Genomic DNA, 20,418 nt, shown 5'->3' with positions numbered 1-20,418 from the left:
ACAAAACGTTGCTTCTATGTACACTTCTCTGCTAGCACTAGGTTGGCTATTCTTGTGCTCCTCGTACAGACACGGTGGTACAAGTGGATTAAAGCAGATGTTCCCAAACTTTTTCTCATTGCGTACCCCGCGTCCAGATTTACTAGCTTCCTGCATACCCCTACCAGCGTACATTTTATAATTATAATGGAAATAAAGCTGCTGTTACACAATCTCTCCTGTGTACCCCCCAGAGATGTCCTGCATACTCCCAGGGGTATGCATACCAGTTTGGAAACTCCTGGATTAGAGGATGCAACACACCAAGCCCTCCCTATGGACCCAAGCCAGGTTTTTCCCTGCACTGAAAGGTGGCTTCATTAACACCTTTGTCATTTCAGACCCTTGCTACCACACTCTTTGGGAACATTTCAGGAGACTCTTGATGTCATTAGCTACCCTTCCACAGACAACAGCTGTGCGCTAGTAAAGCAGAATATTTCAAACAAAAATTTCTTCAGGCCAAAGAAAAATAGTTCTGCTGGGCTAGGTAGAGCAAGCCACTAAATGTGTTTACTTTGTGAGAGATTTTTCTTCTTTACAAAGCATTAGAGTGTAGAGAATAGTATTTTAGTGGAATAAATCAGACTCGCTAGTTCCTTCAGCTACATGGGTAGGCAGTCTAAACCACTGAAGGTTTTCCACTAGCTAAGAGCAAAAGGTCTACAAAGCTTCATCTGTGATAAAAGCACAAAACTCCCCCTAGTGTCTCCTAAAACAATAAATGTTATTAAATGATCAAACTCCTTACATCAATGCGCTGCGTCGTATACAAAGGATTCCCCACAATGGTGTCATATCTTCCCGTCTGGTGTATGACATGATGTAAGGACTCCATCTGCAATAAGACACCACATGGAATGAGATTAACAAGGGAAGTCATTTGGTCGAAAAGAAAGCTGCACAGCTGTCATACAGGTATTATAAAATGTAAGTTTGAGAAGTGTCTTTGGGGTAGGGGTTTTAGTACTGCTGTTTTAGTTTGGCTTTAAAATAATTTGTTGCAAATCAAATCAGCCTAGTGAGAGTTCTAACACGTCAGGAAATGAAACCAAAAGCTATCCATCTTTATTATTGATAAGCTTCCATATTTTATTATGGTATACCACACAAAATCTATTGTTTACAATTTTAAAAAGTTTAAGGCACATGAATCTTTCCAGGAGGCAACTAAAAACATATGGGATTTTCTCATCTGAACTGTTACTGAAGTGGTATGCCAATCCTCTACATACCTACCTGTGACTGCACATTAGCTCCCACTGGGGAGCTCTGGTAAGAAGTCAGTGACTGCAAGTTTATAAATGAATCCCCAGAATTTGTCATCTTAAAAGAGCCAGAGGAAGCTGAAAAAGGAAAAGCAAGTTCAGCAAGGCGCACAAAAACCATCAGTTCATTTCAAAAGCAAAACTGAAGAGACACCATTTTCACAACACTGATAAAGGGTAACACTAGACAAGGATGTGTCGTCAGGAAATGAATAAAAATTAAATATGAGATTCTTTACAAATATCTTTACCTCCATCTGCTGCATGTTACACTCATTCATTCAGTAAATATTTAATGGGACGCCATTATAAAGAAATGACAGTTACTAAAACATGGCTTTCATTTCAATCTTAATTTAGATAGCCCTAAATGTTCATGCATTTAGCATCAGATTTTCTAAAGTTTTGTGGCACCTAAAAGTTACAATGAGATTTTCAAAAGTACCCAGGCTGAGTTCAGTGTAAATCCATTTGGCATTACAATATGCATTTAAGCTTTCTGTTTATTTGCTTTACTTCAAACCATTGTTTAAAAAGTGATGAAAGATCCAGGGTAAACACAATTACACTCACACACACAACTGAACTTTAGGGACACTACAATAGAGCCTCACTAATGTGCGCTAGTTTTTTTAAGTAAGCAAATTAAAGCCCAAGGACAATTATTCAACTGCATATGTAGCTTACATTTTACTTTATATAATACATTTGCATCATCCTATTAAAGTCTTCTACTGCATGATTTATAAAGCAATAAATACTTACTGCTTGATTAGTACTTCCTACCAAGAAGTAGCTTTCCTACAGAATCCAATATTTTGTTAAGGAGGGAGACTGTGATAGTGGAAGGATGTCCTAATTACATGGTGCAAACATTAAGAAGGTAGGAGTTAACATGGTTAAACTGTACCATTAAAATCTCTAGATAACCAGTCAGCAGGATCTGATTACACACCAGCTCCCATCTTTTACAGTTCTCTAATACTTCAATATAAAGAATAAGTGGACAATTTGCAAGAAGCTGGAGAAGGCCTGGGATTTGTACTGTGGTGGCTTCCCCAGCAGAAGGCAGGGACAATCTTCTTCAGAGAGAGCCTTTCCTCCCTGGAAGTGTCACTTACCAGAGTTTGGTGTTGATGGAGAGTTTGCCTGGCTGCCTTGTGCCACCACATTTGTTGCATCCACTGCTGTTTTTGCTGCATAAATATTAGCCTCCTCCTGAAACTTCCCCATGTTTTTTTTGTACCGGATTCTCTTGTTACCAAACCAGTTAGAAACCTAGAAAAGTTGCGTTGTCAGTATTTCATCACATGAACACCATCTCCTAGTAGTTATTGAGGCCACCAGCAGAGGATGCTCTTGAACTATGCTTGAGGATGCTGGTGACAGTGGGGGAAGGGAGAGCAAGTTGTATAACCTTAACCCTGAAACTTACCTCCCCTCCCAAAAACAACAACAAAAAACCCCCAACAATTTGTGATCCACAAAAGCACCTTTCTTTACAGCAGATGGCCATTCTGAGCTGGGAGGGTTCAATTATAGCAGTGGTTCTTGGTCACTTATCTAAAGAAGCCATACAAACTTTTCTTTAAATAAAAGAAAGAGCACATTTACAATGTAAGCAACTCCAGACAAAAAAAACAAACAAACCTGTTCTTACCTGTGAGACTGTAATACCACCCTTCTTTGCTAGCTCTTCTTTGGCTTCTTCACTGGGGTAAGGATTACTCAGGTGAGAATAAAAATATTCATTCAGCACTTCTGTCGCTTGTTTGCTGAAGTTACGTCGTTTACGCCTATAAACACACTATAATTACTCTTACTGCTGGATAGTTAGAGAATACAACACAGGGCATGTGTCATCTCTAAAATCTGCTCTGTTTGAGTAACTACACAAAAGCCAGACCAAACAGCGATTAAATTAGTGTTAATCTTTAAGTACACTTATGCAGACATGATGTGGTGCATTCTTAAAAGGTATTTATACTAGGTCAAAGTTAGGATGGCAGCACTTATAATTACTGGCATCAAGAAACAAAAACAACTTGTTTGGATCCATCAGTCGTTGTCATCAAGTTGTGCTTGCCGATTACCTTGCATCAAGAAATCGTGAACGCAGAATCATCACCGCTTCACATGTGCTCTGTTTCAGCTGCATCTGAATGGTGCTGAATTTGCCGTGGATTATGTTCACCATGCGCTCTATTTCTTTTGGTGAAATTGGCCTTGTTCTACTCTGTTCCCTAAGCAGGTTCATAACATGGGTGGTGAATTCACTACAAGCCTGAAAATAAATTTAATAAATACATTTAATTCACAAACAATAAAAGATCTCCTCAAATTAATTTTTCCAACAATAAATCTTTCCCAGAAGATTTTAGGAGTCTACACGTTTCAGTTTACTCCATTTGCTCTTAAACGTATTGTAACAAGTATGATCAGACAAACTGAAAATAAAAAAAAAGTGTCAAGTCCTTTCATCTTATCCTTATTCTAAAACAGTGAGATGAAAGGTTTTTACTTGAATTTGCCCTCCTTGCATTCATATGAAATGAAGATACTCCCTGTTCTGTGCTCACAACCAACAGCAAAGGAAAAATGGTTAATTTTTTTTTAATTGAGATGATAAAAACTCTTCCATGCAGAAAGATCACCTGTTCATATTTCTCTAGCTCAGAGTGGTATATCTGTCGGATCTGTGACAGCTTGGCCCTGTAGTCAGAGTGTTCAATGCTATTGTCATTTGGACAGCCACCTGATGTTGCTGCTACAGCCATCGGTCCTCCTCTTCCTCTTTTCTCGGGCCCGGAGACACCCTCTGCCAGCAACATGTTATCTAGTCTCATTAGTTGAGCATCGGGGGGATCTTCCTCCTGAATACCGCGAATACTTAACACTAGATAAATATGAAGAGGAATCACAAGATTATTTCTGAAGCAGAATAAAAAGCCAACTTTAACTCTGATAATTAATTTAAAGTCCTTTTTACACAAGACTTATCAGAACCATGTTCCTTTTTTTTGTGCCTGAAGACATAATGAAGCTGGAAGGCAACAAAATTAAGATTCATAGAATATCATGATTAAGAATAAATATCTATTCAAAAATAGGCTTCACACTTCTTCAGATAAATCCCTCTTATTTGTAGTATGTATTAAAACCTCTTGCTTCAGTGCTTAGGCCAATTTCTATCATGTATTCAGGTAACAGATTACCACCTGTTGGTTTACTGCAAGAGCTCTTACACCACTGAGGTATCCAGTGCCGACTACTACAAAAAAAATTAAATAATCAGAATACTGACCAGAGGAATTACCATGTCTGACCCACAATGGCCTTTATTACCTAAAAAATTACACTAGTGTCAGTTCCACTGAAGTCAGTAAACAAGGATGAATTTGACCTACTCTGTATTTGCACATCACAAATTCGGCAACACTGCAGTTCTCTCTAGTAGTACCACTTCGTAAGCAGTCCAAAAAGCCACACAGTTCTACATTTGTATCCGAACTGTAAAAGAACCAATCTGCAGGGAAGTTCATGAACTTACATACACCTACCTGTAGTTTGTTCAACCACGTTAACACAAAGCTTAGACTCAACAGGTAATTATGGACAATCTCCATTATAAACTAGAACTTCCAGAATATAAAAGCACAACTTGTTAAAACTAGTCCTTTCTTAATCCAGTTTTTATTATTTATTTGCTAAGAACAACATTTTAAGTCTCTTACAGGGCTTTAGTGCTAAAGATTCTGCAAAATGAGTGAAAGCTTCAAAAGCTTTCCAAACTGGAAATCTTATATGATTAGTATACATTAGAGTATAAACACTTTTCTATTCTACACAAAATGAAGGAAGTGATCTTTCACTGTATAGTGATCTATAGTCCCTAGCACACTGAGGCCTGGATTTAGGTGAACAACATTAAACTACATACATAAATAAATACTTAATATAAATAAAAAGTGACTACTAACTTTCTAGAAATCAGAGATACAATCCTCAACACACACTGGATTAAAATAAAAAAGTTAGCTTCTAATTGAGTTCTGTCAAGTCATAAAGTGTTGTAAATCATATGAATGTTATTACACAGTTCTACAGCTAATAAGGATGATGATACAAGGTGACAATACAAAATCAGGAGGACAACCTCCATTTGCTAACTACTCTTCTTGGATAGAATTCACCCCAAGGTATTTTCATGGGAAAATACAAAACGTAACGGACAGCAGCAGATATACTGAAGATCTCACTTCTCCGTTGGGAAGGGCTTTGGTAGAACTTCTTTCAAACGTGGACTGTGCTGCACATCAGAGTCTGCCTTACACTAGCATCATGCTCCCAGCTGCAGTTTAATTTTCTGTCACTTGTCTAATTATGGTAATTAGACATTAGTTATCATCAATTACACGTAAGCTCATCTCAAGCAGACTGTTGAAAAGCATGTATAAAATGCTTTTAAATTCTCCAGGGAAGAATTTGGTTGGCTGCCTCTGGTTAAATCACAAGTGACTGGAGAGAAATTAAATATCATTACCATATCATAGATTACACTTCCAAGCTACTGAGTTTCATTAAAATAAACTCTGTTAAGATGAGACCTATGAAGTGACTAATTTTTTTGAGTTCATTTTTTAACCTATTGTACCAGAGATTTCAAACCCTTCCCCAGCCTTGGCTTACCTGTAGTAAGCTGAGATGTGAGAACACACTTAAGTCTCTTAAAAAAAAAAAAAAGATACCTAAACTTACCCAAAATTAGACCTCTGAGAATAAAACCATAAATCTACTAAGCAAAAAAAAAAAAAAGTGAAGAGCTCATTGAGGCAGCTGTTAATATAGTCCAAGTATTTTCAATAATGTTATTGTTCAGCTAGGTCTCAACATTTGTGTTGATACTGGCAAACAATGTCATTAACTTGTACCATAAAGCTTGCTGTTAAGAGAGAGATGAGATTTCTACTTAGGGTTTTTTTTGTTTTGTTTTAAACATAGGTTTGCCACACCTATCTATTCAGCTAGCAACAAGAATCCAACCCCCCTCAAGGCAATTCCAGTGTTAATTATGTGAAAGGAGAAGAGTGGAAGCACTAAAAGTTGGTAGTCAACATATCCTCCCAAATCATTTGCAAAATAGCAATGGACATATATAGCTCAATTAAAATTTTTTTGACTAAAATTAAACAACGAAGACAATCAACAGTGCACTAGCTGCCCTCTTAGGGAAGGATCAGGAGCTGGAGAGTTTTATTGGAGTTGTCCCAACCTTACTCAATTTCCTCATTGCTAGTAAGGAAATTACCCGCCAGTTTGCTAGGCTGTCTCTCTCCTAGGAGATATCCAAACTTAAAACTGGTACTGGTTCCTCTGTTTAGAGATACTTTCTCAGCACTGGTCAAGGACTGAGGGTGCTGAGGGAGACGGCCGATGCGATTGTGGAGCTGCTGGCCATCGCCTTTGAAAACTCATGGTAATCAAGAGAGGTCCTGGATGACTGGAAAAGAGCAAATAATGCCCATCTTTAGAAAAGGAAAGAAGAAGGAGCCAGGGAACTACAAACCAGTCAGCCTCACCTCAGTCCCTAGAAAAATCATGGAGCAGGTCCTCAAGGCATCTACTTCTGAGCACTTGGAGGAAAAGGTGATTTAGGAACAGTCAGCATGGATTCACCAAGGCCTGAGCAACCCGACTGCTTTTGACAATGAGATGACTGGCTCTGTGGATGCGGGGAAAGCAGCAGACATGATAAAAGCCTTGCTAAAGTCAAAGTATGATAAAGTCTCCCACAACGTTCTCACAGGCAAGCCATGGAAGTACAGCTGGATGAATGGACTGTAAGGTGGAGACAGAACTGGCTAGATCGTCAGGCTTAAAAGAGTGGTAATCAACAGCTCAGTGTCTAGTTGGCAGCCAGTATCAAATGGAGCACCCCATGGGTCAGCCCTAGGGCTGGTTTTGTTCAAGGATCAGATGGAATGGAGCGCACCCTCAGCCAGTTCACAGATGACACCAAGCTGGGGAGAATAGTAGATACACTGGAAAGTAGGACTAGGATTCAGAGAGACCTTGACAAATTGGAGGATTGGACTAAAAGAAACTGGATGAGGTTCAGTGAGGACAAGTCCAAAGTCCTGCACTTTAGAACAGAACAATCCCATGCACCAGTACAGGCTGGGGGCTGACCGGCTGAGCAGCAGCTCTGCAGAAAAGGACCTAGGGGTCACAATGGACTGCAAGCTAAATATAAGCTAGCAGCCTGCCCTTGTTGCCAAGGCTAATGGCATACTGGGCTGCAATGGTAGGCGTGTTCCCTTCTATTCTTCACTGGTGAGGCCACATCTGGAGTACTATGTTCAGTTTTGGGCCCCCTACTACAAAAAGGATGTGGACAAACTGGAGAGAGTCCAGCAGAGGGCAACAAAAGTGGTGAGGGGGCTGGGGTCATGACTTGCGAGGAGAGGCTGAGGGAACTTGACTTATTTAGTCTAGAGATGAGAAGACAGAGGGGATTTAATAGCAGCTTCAGCTACCTGAAGGGGGGTTTGAAAGAGGATGGAGCTAGAGTGTTCTCAGTGGTGGCAGATGACAGAACAAAGAACAATGGTTTCAAGCTGCAGTAAGGGAAGTTAAGTTAGATATTAGGAAAAACAATCATCTCACTAGGAGGGTAGTAAAACACTGGAGCAGATTACCCAGAGAGGTTGTGGAATCTCCATCCTTGGACATTTTTAAGACCCAGCTAGACAAAGCCTTGGCTGGGATGATCTAGTCAGGGATGATCCTGCTTTGAGCAGAGGGTTGGACTAGATGTCCTCCTGACTAGATGTCTCTTTCAACAATAATTTTGATGATATTATGACAGTTGAACTTGTACTAAACCAGCACAAGTCCTCATCTAGAACCATAATCTTGAATTTTTTGGGGCTACTCTAGGAACAGATATTTAGTTCGATATTAGGAAAAACTACTCATGAAAAGGGTAGTAAAACACTGGAACAGGTTACCCAGAGAGGCTGTGGAAATGTCCATCCTTGGAGGTTTCTAAGACCTGGCTAGACAAAGCCTTGGCTGTGATGATCTAGTTGAGGCTGGTCCTGCTTTGAGCAGGGGGTTGGACTAGATGACCTCCTGTGGTCCCTTCCAACCCTAATTTTCTACAATCTGACTATAGCAAGGGTGGGCAATTATTTCAGCTGGAGGGCCACTTAATGAGTTTTGGTGAGCTGTTAGGGGCTGCAACAGTAGCCTCACCCCTTGACAGGTGCCCCACCCCCTGGTCACCAACTGGGGACTGAAAGTCCTGTCCCTAACCCCTGACCTTTACCACCAGAAGTCACCCCATTTAACCCTCCCCTCCACACATACACTATGCCCCCAGAACCCTCTTCAGGTGTTGCCACCTGAACCAGAAAAAACCCAAATCATGCACTAAAAGTCAAACACACCTACTATAATGTATTTTAATGTTATTACAAAAAATAACTTGTACAGCACAAGTGCCAGGTTCTGCACGTGTACTGTAGGGAGCCCTACATGATAGAGGCAGACCAGCCTAGCTGTGTTCCTTGCCCTCCTGTGCAGCACTGGATGGAGCTGTGTGTTGCTGGACAGCAGCACCTGCATGGGCCACAAGCACCCAGAGGGCCCCCACCTGCTGCTGCTGCAACCGCTGCTGGCAAGACCTGTGTGCCATGCTGGGCAATATGTGGAGGGGTCCCCACATCTACCACCCCACCCTCTCTCTCACACACCCTGCCCACCTGAGCTCTGCACTCATGCCACCCGCCCTGGGCGTGGGCACTGCACTCCCACCAGCCCCAGCCCCATGCTCCCCACCACCGCCCAGCTGCAGCTACCTCCACCCCCGTTCCCACTGCAGCTCTCCCGTACCCCCAGCCCCACTGCTTCCGTAGCTGCTGCCCAGAGCAAGCATTGCAGCAGTGAGACAAGGAGGAGCTGCTTGATGCTGGGGAAAGCTGCATGCTGGCTGGGCCAGGCTCTTCCATGCACAAGGGTGGGAGTGAGTGGATAGGCTGGGGTATAATTAGTTGGTGGGTGTCCACGTGTCAGATGAAATTGTCTGGTGGGCCAGATGTGGCCCACAGGCCATATTTTGCCCTTCTCTGAACCATAGTGTGTACTAGCCTACCAACTACTGCCAAGCTGCACATTCTGTCACTGTAGTAAAAAATCAATCCCCAAGAGCAGAACAAACTATTAGGGCTGTGCAAAGCTTTGGTCACCGATTTGATTCAGTGGTGATTTGGCCCAAGTCAGTGGCCGAATCAAATCAGAAGACCCATTAATCTCTCTGAATGGAATCAGAAGCCTCCAATTTGATGATTCAGACACAGACACAGCTTTATATGTTTTTTTCTATATACCTCAAGGTACCGAGGCAACTCATGAAAGCTACGATGCTGGGGCAGATGGAGCGTCCCACAGGAGGGCCTCTCAGCACACTTCTGTGTCCACCACGGAGTGCACAAGGGATGTGCCCCCAGTTCGGCAACTGGCGCCTCCTGGGTCTGGGGGGGATCCGGGGTCCCCCCATGACCAATAGCCAAGCCAGAGGGGGGACATGGGGGTGGTTCCCCCCAAGCTCGCCGGTGGACCTGTAAGTGGACCAGAAGTACTTCCAGCTCACTTCTGGGTCCACCACTGAGCACGCAGGGAGCCCCCATGCTCCTGTGGGACACTCCATCCACCCCAGCATCGCAGCAGTCACAAGCCATGCCTGGTACCTAGAGGTACATAGAAAAAACATATCACCAATTCTCCAAATCAGAATCAAATCTTCAGATTCGGATTTGGCCAAATCGAATCCAAACAGTGATCCAAATCAACAAATTGAATCACTGTCCCCAAAATTGGACCAAATCTGAACTGAATACAGGCCACTTTGCACACCCCTAGAAGCTACCCTTGTAAGAGTTCTGTCAGTATAACTGTATCTACGCTCTGGGCTTCTGCTGACATGGCAGTCCTAGTCAGGCATCACACCTTTTCATGCTTCTGAACAACAGAGCTCTGGCAGCAGAAGTCTGTAATCTATGCCTGGCCTCAGACAAACAACAGATTCACTAAAGGGAAGAGAAAAAAAAAAAAGGAACTTCAACAAAGGATGGAAAAATTAATTACCAAGCAAGTCAAAACCTTCACAAGCAACCAGTTTTTCCACTCATAGTAGTGTGTGGGTTGCCCAAGTCACAACCACTTAGAATAGTACTAACAAAATATGCTTTTTGGTGATCAGTTGAACCAACATTCTATCAAACCAGTTTCTTCACCAGTGTTGCACCAATACCTAAAGGTGATCACTATAAACCGAATAAGAGCTGCAACACAATTTTTATCATTTCAGTTATTCTAATATGTACTAATGCTAGCCTTTTGGCAAAGACCAAGTATTTTAGCACACTAGAATACAAAATGAGCAATATTAATATTCTGAGTCAGAACTCTAGTGAGCAGAAGTGGGAGTGGCTGAATTTGTCTGGCAGTTGTACTGGATACCAAGTAGTTCACAACTAACGTACAGTAGTATCAGAGGATGGGTAAATAAAAGTATAATACTTCCAGGGTTCCTACTTTATTATTTCTTGGCTCAAACCAGGAAGACAGTTGGGCTAATTTACTGTCCACAAGATGCACAATTTTTAAATCTATTACCAGAATAACAGGATATTACCTTATAATGAATGTTTTAAGTGAGACTTAAGATATATGCTTGCTTAACAGAAAGACTTGGGCATACACTATCCATCCATCATTTTTATGAAAGTTTTTATCAAATGCTGCTCTGGGGCTGTCAAACATACACGATATTGCACACTCCCCAGCAAGATACCCGCTCATCAATAATTATACTAAGCCAGATAAAATCCCCATCATTTCTAATTAATCCTTAATTAAAATACATCATAACCTAAGGTGTTGAAACTTCACTCAATATGCTAATGTAATCATTACAATATTTTTACATACCATTCATTAAAAGATACACAGCTCTGTGATGAACTGTATGAGATCACTGGTGCCAAAATAAAAATATGCACTTTGTTTAGACTTGTTTTCCTCTCTCCCAGTTCTCCTCCATCAGGAAACAGAGCAGAAAAGCTAATGGAAAATACATCTTTTGGCCACAGAGCACACAGAACCTCAAATTTTACTTGGATAGGCCACTTCGTATAAGTGGCATGGCACGGTACTGAAAAGTCAGGTCTTGTGACTCAAGACTATACCTACATTAGATACATTTTTCTAGTATCAGAACACTTGTGTCCTAAGATGACAAAGTGTCCCTAGTGTTGATAGGCAAAGCAGCACTTTTATCAGTACAGTAAACCAATCCCCCCCCGCCACTTCCCCCAACCAAAAATACTGCACAGCCACATCAGGGATCACACCTCTTGACAGACACAGCTAGGACAACCCTGCTTAGCCCTCCTGTGAAAAAGACAGTGACATCTACTTTGTAGGACCACTGAGACTTAGTGAATGTTTGCTCTGCACTTGCAAGATGCAGGGCACTATGATCAGCAATAATAGTTTGCCTTTGCAGATAGCTTCTCTTAAATTTGCCGAGATCTGCTGAACTAGGCTTAAAGTGCAGCCCTGCCATGCAAAGCAATGTTAACAAAAGTATTGCAGGGTTTCATCTCTCAATAAATCTACAAATACGCTTAGTTTTCCCCAAGAGATAGTCCCTTTAAAAGAGCAGTTATGCAAAATTCAAGGCGGTGTCTGAAAGCCAGCCTGGAGTCTTCCTTCTTGCAAATCAAAAGAAACAAGCTCAGCAAGCCAATGCACACCCTTGGCTGAACACACGTACCTCCCTTTGTCTGTGGAGGGCTTGCACCAGGTGTTGGCAGACTGGAATGTGGAAAGCAATTCTGATGATGATATTTAAGTAAATTCCTCTTTAACCACTGCTTTTAAAAACAGAAACAGGGAATATTAGAGTAATTGGCTCTGGAGAGGAATTAGGCCTAGAGACCTTGTCTATAATATGTTTGCATACACATGTATTCCAGGGCTCTTCATTCATCATTAGGGTTTGTTTGTTTTTAATACACATACCATATACATACTGCAAGTATATGCCACCCTTTGCTGCTACCAAAAGAAAAGCCTCAGCTGCATCATTCAACAAATAATCCTCTTTCAGCATCCTGAGGGCTCTCACATTCAAGCACAGCTAGCCATAAGTACAGCAAATTCCACAGCCAACAACCTTCAGCTGAGTAGACCACAGCCACCCTGCCAACAGGCCTGCTATTGGGAATAGCAGAGATTGTCTCAGTTGGTCTCAAGTGTTATATTATAACAGAGCTTTCTTAGAATTCAAGACTGATGATCTCACATGCTCACCACAGAGGGCAAGAAGACAAACTTGAATAGGCTTTTCTAGCATTCAAAGAAAGTATAAATGCTTCTGCCAGGTCTCAAAGAACAAGGTACCCCAGTAAGGATGTTCACTGTGTACCTCAATGGAGTACAAAGCCACTAAACACCACAGACAGTAGCACTGCCTTAAAACCCCATATACTTTTGAATTAGCTGTACCTTCAGTGAAGATGTATGAGGACTGCATTTATCCAGGATGCCCTTGAAAATAAAATACACAGTCTGGTATATTTTTCTTGGTGTAGCAATTAGCGTCACCTACAACATATATAGTAACTGATTTAAACCAAAAGTATCAAAAAATCTTATAATCCATAGTTTAAGTGGTATTTTGAGAGAAGACTGGGAGTTGGCTAATTACATGCAAGAAGCAAAGTGGAAAATTAACACGCACCTTTAAAAAAAAAAGAAAAAGTGTGGGCAGAAGGTCTCTGCACCTTTCAGTTGGCTGCTCAATGGCAAAGCACATGGTTTAGCCTTGCTGTTGTGAATGACACTAGCACACCAACAAAGGGAATGTGGGGGAGAGGTTTGGGGGAGGGGCAAACTTATTTTAAACCGATTCAGAGATAGAAAAGAAGCTTGTGTGCCTGTGTCACAAAGAAAGCCTAAAACCTTGTGCTACAGTATGTCCAGGCTTTTGTCTGCTTCAAGCTATAACATCTGCTCCCCATAATTTAAATAAGGAATAGACAGACCAGCAGACATTAGAAAATCTGAGACCAAAACAAATCCAGCGTAACGGAGGTACTGGAGCCTTTTCTGGCAAACATGCTTAAGTCAAAAGGGAAGTTACATTTCCAACTTATAAAACAGAGTAAACCTAAATACATAACTAGAGTTCACTTGGATTTCTTTCTTTTTACCAGTCTTATGGTTAACATGGTCAACAGTTTGGCATTATGGAAAGAGTGACTTAAAGAGAATTAAGGTATTTTTTCAGTACAGGTTCAATACTAAAGGCATCAGGATATTAAACAGACTATAACAAAAAATAAATCCTCTACAATTAAGTTGCTTCTGTAATTACCCAACCTCTAAAAAAAGCATCCAAGTTCAAAAGGCTCAAAAGTTCACCTAACAAAGCACAAGAAAACATCCAGACATCTCTGCCTGCAAGTTTAGACATGATTCGCAGATATACTGGGTGGCCAAAAATCAGAAGTCCACCAACTCCTACCAGGCCTGCTTCCTCAAAAAGTCACATAAACTACCTGTCAAGACAATTTCCTGCAACTCATGCCTCCTCTGTTCCAGTGTTTCTGGAACTTCTCTTGCAGCCATTTTTCTGTCGATGGGCTAGAGCTTTTTCCACTGTTGAGCTCTTAGTTCTTCCAAAGTTTTGGCATCATTCCCTTTAAAAAAATGATACATGGGCAACACCTCTAAAGGCATCTTGGCTGTGCTCACACTGTAATTAATGCTTTGTCTCATGTTTTCTTTCCTAACCAAAATCCTCCTAGTGAGTAGCAATATTTTCTTCAAGTCAGGGCACTTTCTATTTTATCCAAAACAAACTAAATATAACCTACACAAGAAAGACAACTCAGGAAACAGCCCTTGTAAGGCTTCAATTTGTAGAGCTTCCACAACAAAAAAAGGCCTATCTGAACAGCACCTGACCTGGGAGCCAGCCATATCTGATACTAGCTTTCCAAAAAACCATTAAAAATTCCAACACACCTGTTTTTTCCTTGATCTCACACAGCACGCTGAAAAGAGCAGGTTTCATTCTGTGGCAATTCAAGGCATGTTTTCTGCAAAGGAGAGAAAAAAAGGATGAGTGCCAACTGGAACAGAAGAGAGCTAAGAATGCCAAGGTTTAGAAATAACCGGATCTACATATTATTAAGATTAGCATAAATTTAGAAGTTCTGGCAATACAACTCAATCAAGATGCACAACCAAAGTAATTTATAGCCTCAACATACACTGTTTATTGTTCATGGAAGCACAATAGAAGTTGAGCTCTGCTGAAAACGTGTTTTATTGATGGGACAAAGGTCTGCCTTCAAAATTAAATATTGTTCCACTTCCTCTAAACAATATAGTCCATCTAAAACAAGGAGCATCAGCATTTTTACTTTATACAGATTTGAATTTGTTTCCAACATTCAGAGCACAGGTGCCATTAATTAATCAAAACCCAAAGTATCCATCTATCTGTCTTCTGATGGATAGGAGTTTGCCTTTCCCCTAAAAAGGAACTAGAAGGTGGTTTAAAATTCTGTTATCTCTTAGGACCATAAGTGACCCATGCCCTGTCAGGCCCTCCCTAGCATCAACCTTCCTGGCTTAGGGATGTCAGAGGACACAATCCAAACTGTTCCATTTAATAACTTCCAATGTAGCAGGGAATTGCTCAGGTGTCCATACAGAAAGGATGAAGGGTACAGACATCTCCTAAGGTGGGGGTGTACTTAACAGGATCAGCAATCTGATATGCAACACCTCAGGCCTAGCAAGTGAGCCTAGTGCCAGGACCTCTCTCTCACATTTTGTTATATTCCAAACCATGAGTTTTCAGTATGGACTGTATCCCCTACGTGCTTAGTAAGAATCCACAGCACACACTAACTGCTGCTTTGAAGCTGCTAGGGTGTTTACTGTCATCAGTGTATTCACAACATTTGCACATTGTGGGATATCTGTCCCCCTCCCTTGAAGCTGTGTCACAAAAAAGGGTTACAGACAAGAACTGACAGCGCTGTAGCTAGAGATGCACCCCCAGCTCCAAAGTCTGTTTACGCTTCCCAGCAACCTCAAAACCATTTTGCTTTGACAGAAGCCATATGGCACTTTTTAACAGGTATAAACTCATTGTTAGTTTCTGCATATCTAACAAGAGGCAAAGGGAAGGGAAAAAAACCCTACACTTGTTTGCGGACAGAATACACTGCTTATACAAGGGCTGTCCAACGTACGAGTGTCCAAGGACCACTTGTCCCTTCTGGTGCAGTCCATGGGGCTGCACCAGTGGGGTCATGGGCCCCTGGCCTGCATGCCACATGGATGTCCCCCTGCTGCACCATGCAGACCTGGCCTCACCTGAAGCCCTCCAAACTGTGCTGAGACTCCCTGCCCCCTGGAGTAGGCAGAGAATGCAGAAATTGGGGGGGGGAAGGAGACACAGAGCTTAGAGACTCCAGCTGCTGTTATAGCCACAGTGATAGGGGGACTGACAACTGGGCAGGAGCCTGGGGGCTGCAACTTAGCTCCTCTTAAGCTGCATGCAGCCCAAGGGCCGCCAGTTCACTTACACAATTGACCACCCTTGCAAAGAAGCCCAAGATATTACCCCAACAATTATTTCTTATTTGTATTGCAGGAATACCCAGTGTCAAGACTTGTATACATGAGGATGTAGTTCCTGACTCAAACAGCTTATAACTAACACAAAACAAAGATAAATAAGGGGGGAAAATGATAAGGTGGAGAGAGGGACCATCCTATGATTTATACATTTTTTTTAAATAGGAAAAATACTTGTTCTCTTTTTAAAGAGAATGGAAACAATGGTTTATATACAAAGCCATCTTGAACCCCTTTATAAACAAACTATGCTTTACAGAACGCTGCTAATAGTTTAAGGGAAGCAGAGTCAACTTGGGGAAAAAGCAGCTCTCAAAGTTTTTTTGTTCCAGTAACCACTACATTAATTGTAACCAAGGGATGAGACAAGCAAATTGTAGTGTGTCGTTCTCCCCCACTTCCCCCCAAATCCTCTCCACCATTTGATAAAACCTTCATACAGTTTCCCCTACATATCAGGTCTCTCACTTTGTGCTGATCTTTTACAATACAAGGAACAAAAACATTTAACAAAGAAGAAAACAGAGTGTAAAACTATAAAACTGGTCAGAAACTGAGTGGCAAGACTATAAGCTACTTTTTATAGCCTGAAATTCACTGCGTCTCAAGTTGACAGTCTCTATACTATTTCAACAACAGCCTTAGCATTCAGCACAAGTTAAATAATGTTAACGTGATTTACTGCATTTGTGAGCAATGTCACAACAATTCTGTGTACATGAGGGGAATGTTATCAGGTTTCACACTTCCAAACAGTGAGCAAATATAAATACAAAAAACACTCTATAACCTTCTCTGCATTCTATTGAGGGGGGCTAGCAGAGAAACCACAAGAAGAACATATATATAAACAGCCTGCTGAGATGCCAGCAAAAACTGTTTCCACCATCCTAAAACAAGTTAATTCTTTTGCCCTAGTTGAATTTCTACCTCTTCTTTCCATCATCAGAAAGTCTTTCCCCATTACTGCTTCCAGTTTTTTCTGAGGTTAAGACATATATTTTGATTTCAGCCTCTTTCAGAGGTCTTGATAATAAAGAAGGCCAAGTTTCTTGCAGACTCTGCTACCTTCATTTTTGTTTGGCAGACATCTGCTGTGGGATCTTTGCGCACAGTTGGATACTTGAACTACATGAAAACACCTTATACCGGTCTGCTACAATGCAGAAGTGGCAGTGGCATTACATACAGCATATACTTCACCAACAAAATAATTCAATTGCTGCTATGCCTCTGGCTATAATTCAGATGAAGCTATCACAGTTGCTAAATAAACTATGTGAGCAGTTTCACGATGTGTCAGAAAAATCTCAGGAGGCTGTGGAGAATAGGATGCTAAAAAAGCTAAAGAAATTGTCATTTCTTTGTGGGAGGTTGATACCCACACTGACTTCCTTCCCCTCACCGTTCAAAATATTTTTTTTAAATTACCGCTTAAAGAATATTCACAGCCAGAGGAAATACCTTTTCAGATTTTTTTAAAACATTAAACATATTGGCCTCTTGTATAGCATTAGCACAGCTATGGGCAACAGCTCTAAAGAGCACTCAATTGCTTACAAGCCTTCTCCAGTCATGTTTAGAACAGGCAACTGCAAACCTCCCATAAACATTATAAACAGAGTACAAGAGTTAAACAGAATTATCACAAGTTGAAGTCCACTGAACAAGTTGATTCACTGCATGCAAACAAGAGAGGCCTACTACACATTTAACAAATATCTAAGCAGATCAAGATATGCCCACAGAAAATGAGCCTGAGAACAAAGGCAGCTGAGAAGACAGCCAAGCGGAGTCTATTGTCCTTGTTTGATGACAAGCAAGGAATTCCTAGGCCTTGGAACTCTGCTTGCTTCAAACTAGAACCAAAACCACCGGCTTGCACACAAAACAATAAGTCAGATGTCTTACCAGGTGTATAAAGCTACCCTGAAATCTTGCTGTAGTTAATAAGCCACTGATTCTTGTGTAAAAGAATAAAGCTGGCAATGTAGTCTAATAACAATGTTACTATAATTTTTGGCAGGCTTGTTTCCGTTAATAAAACTTCAAGTCCACATATTTTTAGCTCAAAGTCTAAAATTTACACCGTAGAAACTCAAAGAGGCCTGGAACTCCAGGAGCCCCAGTAAAGCTTGCAAATTGTAACATGGTACAGTTTAATTACAGGCCTTTTTTCAGAAACAAGATAAATCCCTAGCAAGTAAAAGAACCGGAGCTAAACAAATAAGTTCCTATGCAGAAAGGCAGGAGTCTTGGAACACCTTGCCTATATCCCTGAGGCATCTTGCTGTTACTTACACTGGACTAAGGAGCTTTTCTTTGCTTTTTTAATGGCATTATAGACCTATTTACCTTAGGTTTCCATTTCCTAACTACTCTATGAAGATGAACTCATTATTGTCAAGGCAAGAACCCCTATTGTACATGTATGATCACTTAAAATGCAAAGGAACTTTCAAGTTTCCAGGTCTTCAAAAAGTCACTGTACTCAAAGAGACCTTTTGAATAACATGTTGTTGCCAAAGACCCTGAACTAGCTCAAGCAATAACCTGCACAAAATGCACTAGGCAGCTCTGAGTTGTCATAATTCAATTCTTTCTTACAAGCCAACACAAGGAAACATCCTGCTATCCTGAAAATGATTTTAAAAGAAGAAAACAGAACTGTAGTGTCTTGTATCATAGGCAAAGATTTTTGTGATTTTTTTTAAACAAACTGTATGCTTGGAGGAGCATACATTCTGCACAGCAGCTATGGACTGTTTTGACTGAGGTCTAGTAACAGAAGAGAAAGGAAAGCATTGTAGGGAAGCCTGATCCCATCATTTGTTAAGGGAAATCAAAGGGATATAGCTAAAATTTATCTTAATGAAAGCTGTTTTAGAGAGGTGGAACACAACTTCATTTAACCATCCTCTCCCCAAGTCAAATTAATCTAAAATAGTAATCAAAATTAATATAGATCAAATGCAGCACGGTACAATGTTTTCTTTCCATATATACAGTCTACAAAACTTTACCATGAATTTCCTCTTAGGGACTGCTCCAACAAATATTCTCTTATTCCATCACAACATTGACAGAAACATGGCTACAGTTTTGCTTATATTCCAGTCATCTAGTCAACAAGCTTAGGAGTTTATTTTTAGTAATTCTGTATTTTTACTTGAGTTGCTTACACTAACTGTGCTCAGGGGACAGCACAGCAAGACTTCAAATATAGACAAGAACCAGCCTCATTCAGCATCACTTCGGAGGACAATGATAACCAGCTAGAGAGGTTCTGGAACACTGAAGAACACCTCATTTGGGGGGTTTTATAGTGGACAATCAGACAGGCTCCTGACTGAACTCACAGATCACTGATTGTATGAGGATTCAGTTAGCTAATTTCTAGCTAGCTCTGATTTACAATCCTCCCTTTTCCAAACTGCCTGCTTGCGTTTACCTATTTGCTATAACGGGTACATGCCAAGTGAGCACAGCATGCAATACACAGAGCCAATCAGGGACACAGATAGCTCTAGGGCAAAGAGAAGCAGCTAGAAAATGCTGAATGATGCCAATATTTTTACAATCAGGTTATGTTACTCCCTGCAACGACTTACATCCTAGGGAGGACTATAAGAGGCTACAACATACACCGTCTTTCCTGGGCATAGCACAAGCAGCTCTTTAAAGGTGAGTAGGGGACACTTAACTCTTGAAGTGAAGGATTGATAGCACAGCATCCTTTAGGCCTAGTAAAGGCAGACATGTGAGAACTGCTCCAACCTGAATTGCAGTATTCTAGACATTCAGGTCAACTCATCTCCTTGAGCACTTCAATCTTGTCCCACAGACACAAGGCTGTGCAGCCCCCTGGGCCCAGTTCTACAGTAGTTGTGCAATATTAAAACACAGCGGCTGTGGTGAAGCTCAGCCTCCAGCAGCGGAGGGAGGGAGAGCATAACTTGGCACAGTTAACCAGCAGACAACTTTTATATGCCAGCCTAAGGCACCCGTGCGGCCGTGGCCCCAAACCCAAGCGCTAAGCAACCTCCTGCTCTGTCACGAATGGCGCAAAGGGGTGCAAGGCAGCCAGACGACACGACTGCTAGTCTTCCAAGGGGAAGACGCGAGCACTCCTTTATGGCACAACAAGCCCACGCCACTTGCCCGCCACTCGCTCCGGTCCTTCCCAGCCACCAGGCCAGGGGCAGCGGCTCCCAGCAGGTGAGGGCACAGGAGGGGACCCCCCCGCACCAAAGTCCCGTCGGGTCCTTCCGAAATCAGCCCCGGCCAAACCCCGCGGGCCTGGAGAGGAGGGCCCGTGCCCAGTCGGCAGCGGCTTCCTGCTCCGTCCCGTCCCCGCCCGAGGCGAGCCCCGCGCCGCGGCCGC

General features: G+C 41.7%; 1 protein-coding gene across 2 annotated transcripts in view; it reads right to left on the bottom strand.

Moving 5' to 3' along the window:
• Positions 1-20,418, bottom strand: part of LOC109295093 (pre-B-cell leukemia transcription factor 1-like) — a 112,854-nt gene that overhangs the window by 40,903 nt on the left and 51,533 nt on the right. Inside the window, exons 1-8 of one of the 2 annotated variants that reach the window (XM_019513750.1) lie at positions 19,739-19,809; positions 14,406-14,479; positions 3,962-4,203; positions 3,401-3,591; positions 2,968-3,103; positions 2,429-2,585; positions 1,279-1,385; positions 791-877 (exon numbers count right to left, since the gene is read on the bottom strand). In XM_019513750.1, the coding sequence (XP_019369295.1) occupies positions 791-877; positions 1,279-1,385; positions 2,429-2,585; positions 2,968-3,103; positions 3,401-3,591; positions 3,962-4,203; positions 14,406-14,479; positions 19,739-19,794 (1,050 nt within the window). In that variant the 5' untranslated portion in view covers positions 19,795-19,809. Of the gene's footprint in view, positions 1-790; positions 878-1,278; positions 1,386-2,428; positions 2,586-2,967; positions 3,104-3,400; positions 3,592-3,961; positions 4,204-14,405; positions 14,480-19,738; positions 19,810-20,418 lie in introns of those variants that run through there. The other variant, XM_019513757.1, reaches the window with a different exon arrangement.

This window comes from Gavialis gangeticus, unplaced genomic scaffold (genome assembly GCF_001723915.1).
Source record: "Gavialis gangeticus isolate Ggan-Ray unplaced genomic scaffold, GavGan_comp1, whole genome shotgun sequence".
NCBI classification, from domain to species: Eukaryota; Metazoa; Chordata; order Crocodylia; family Gavialidae; genus Gavialis; species Gavialis gangeticus.
The sequence above is the reverse complement of the archived record's forward strand: the minus strand, read 5'-3'. Positions and strand labels throughout refer to the sequence as shown.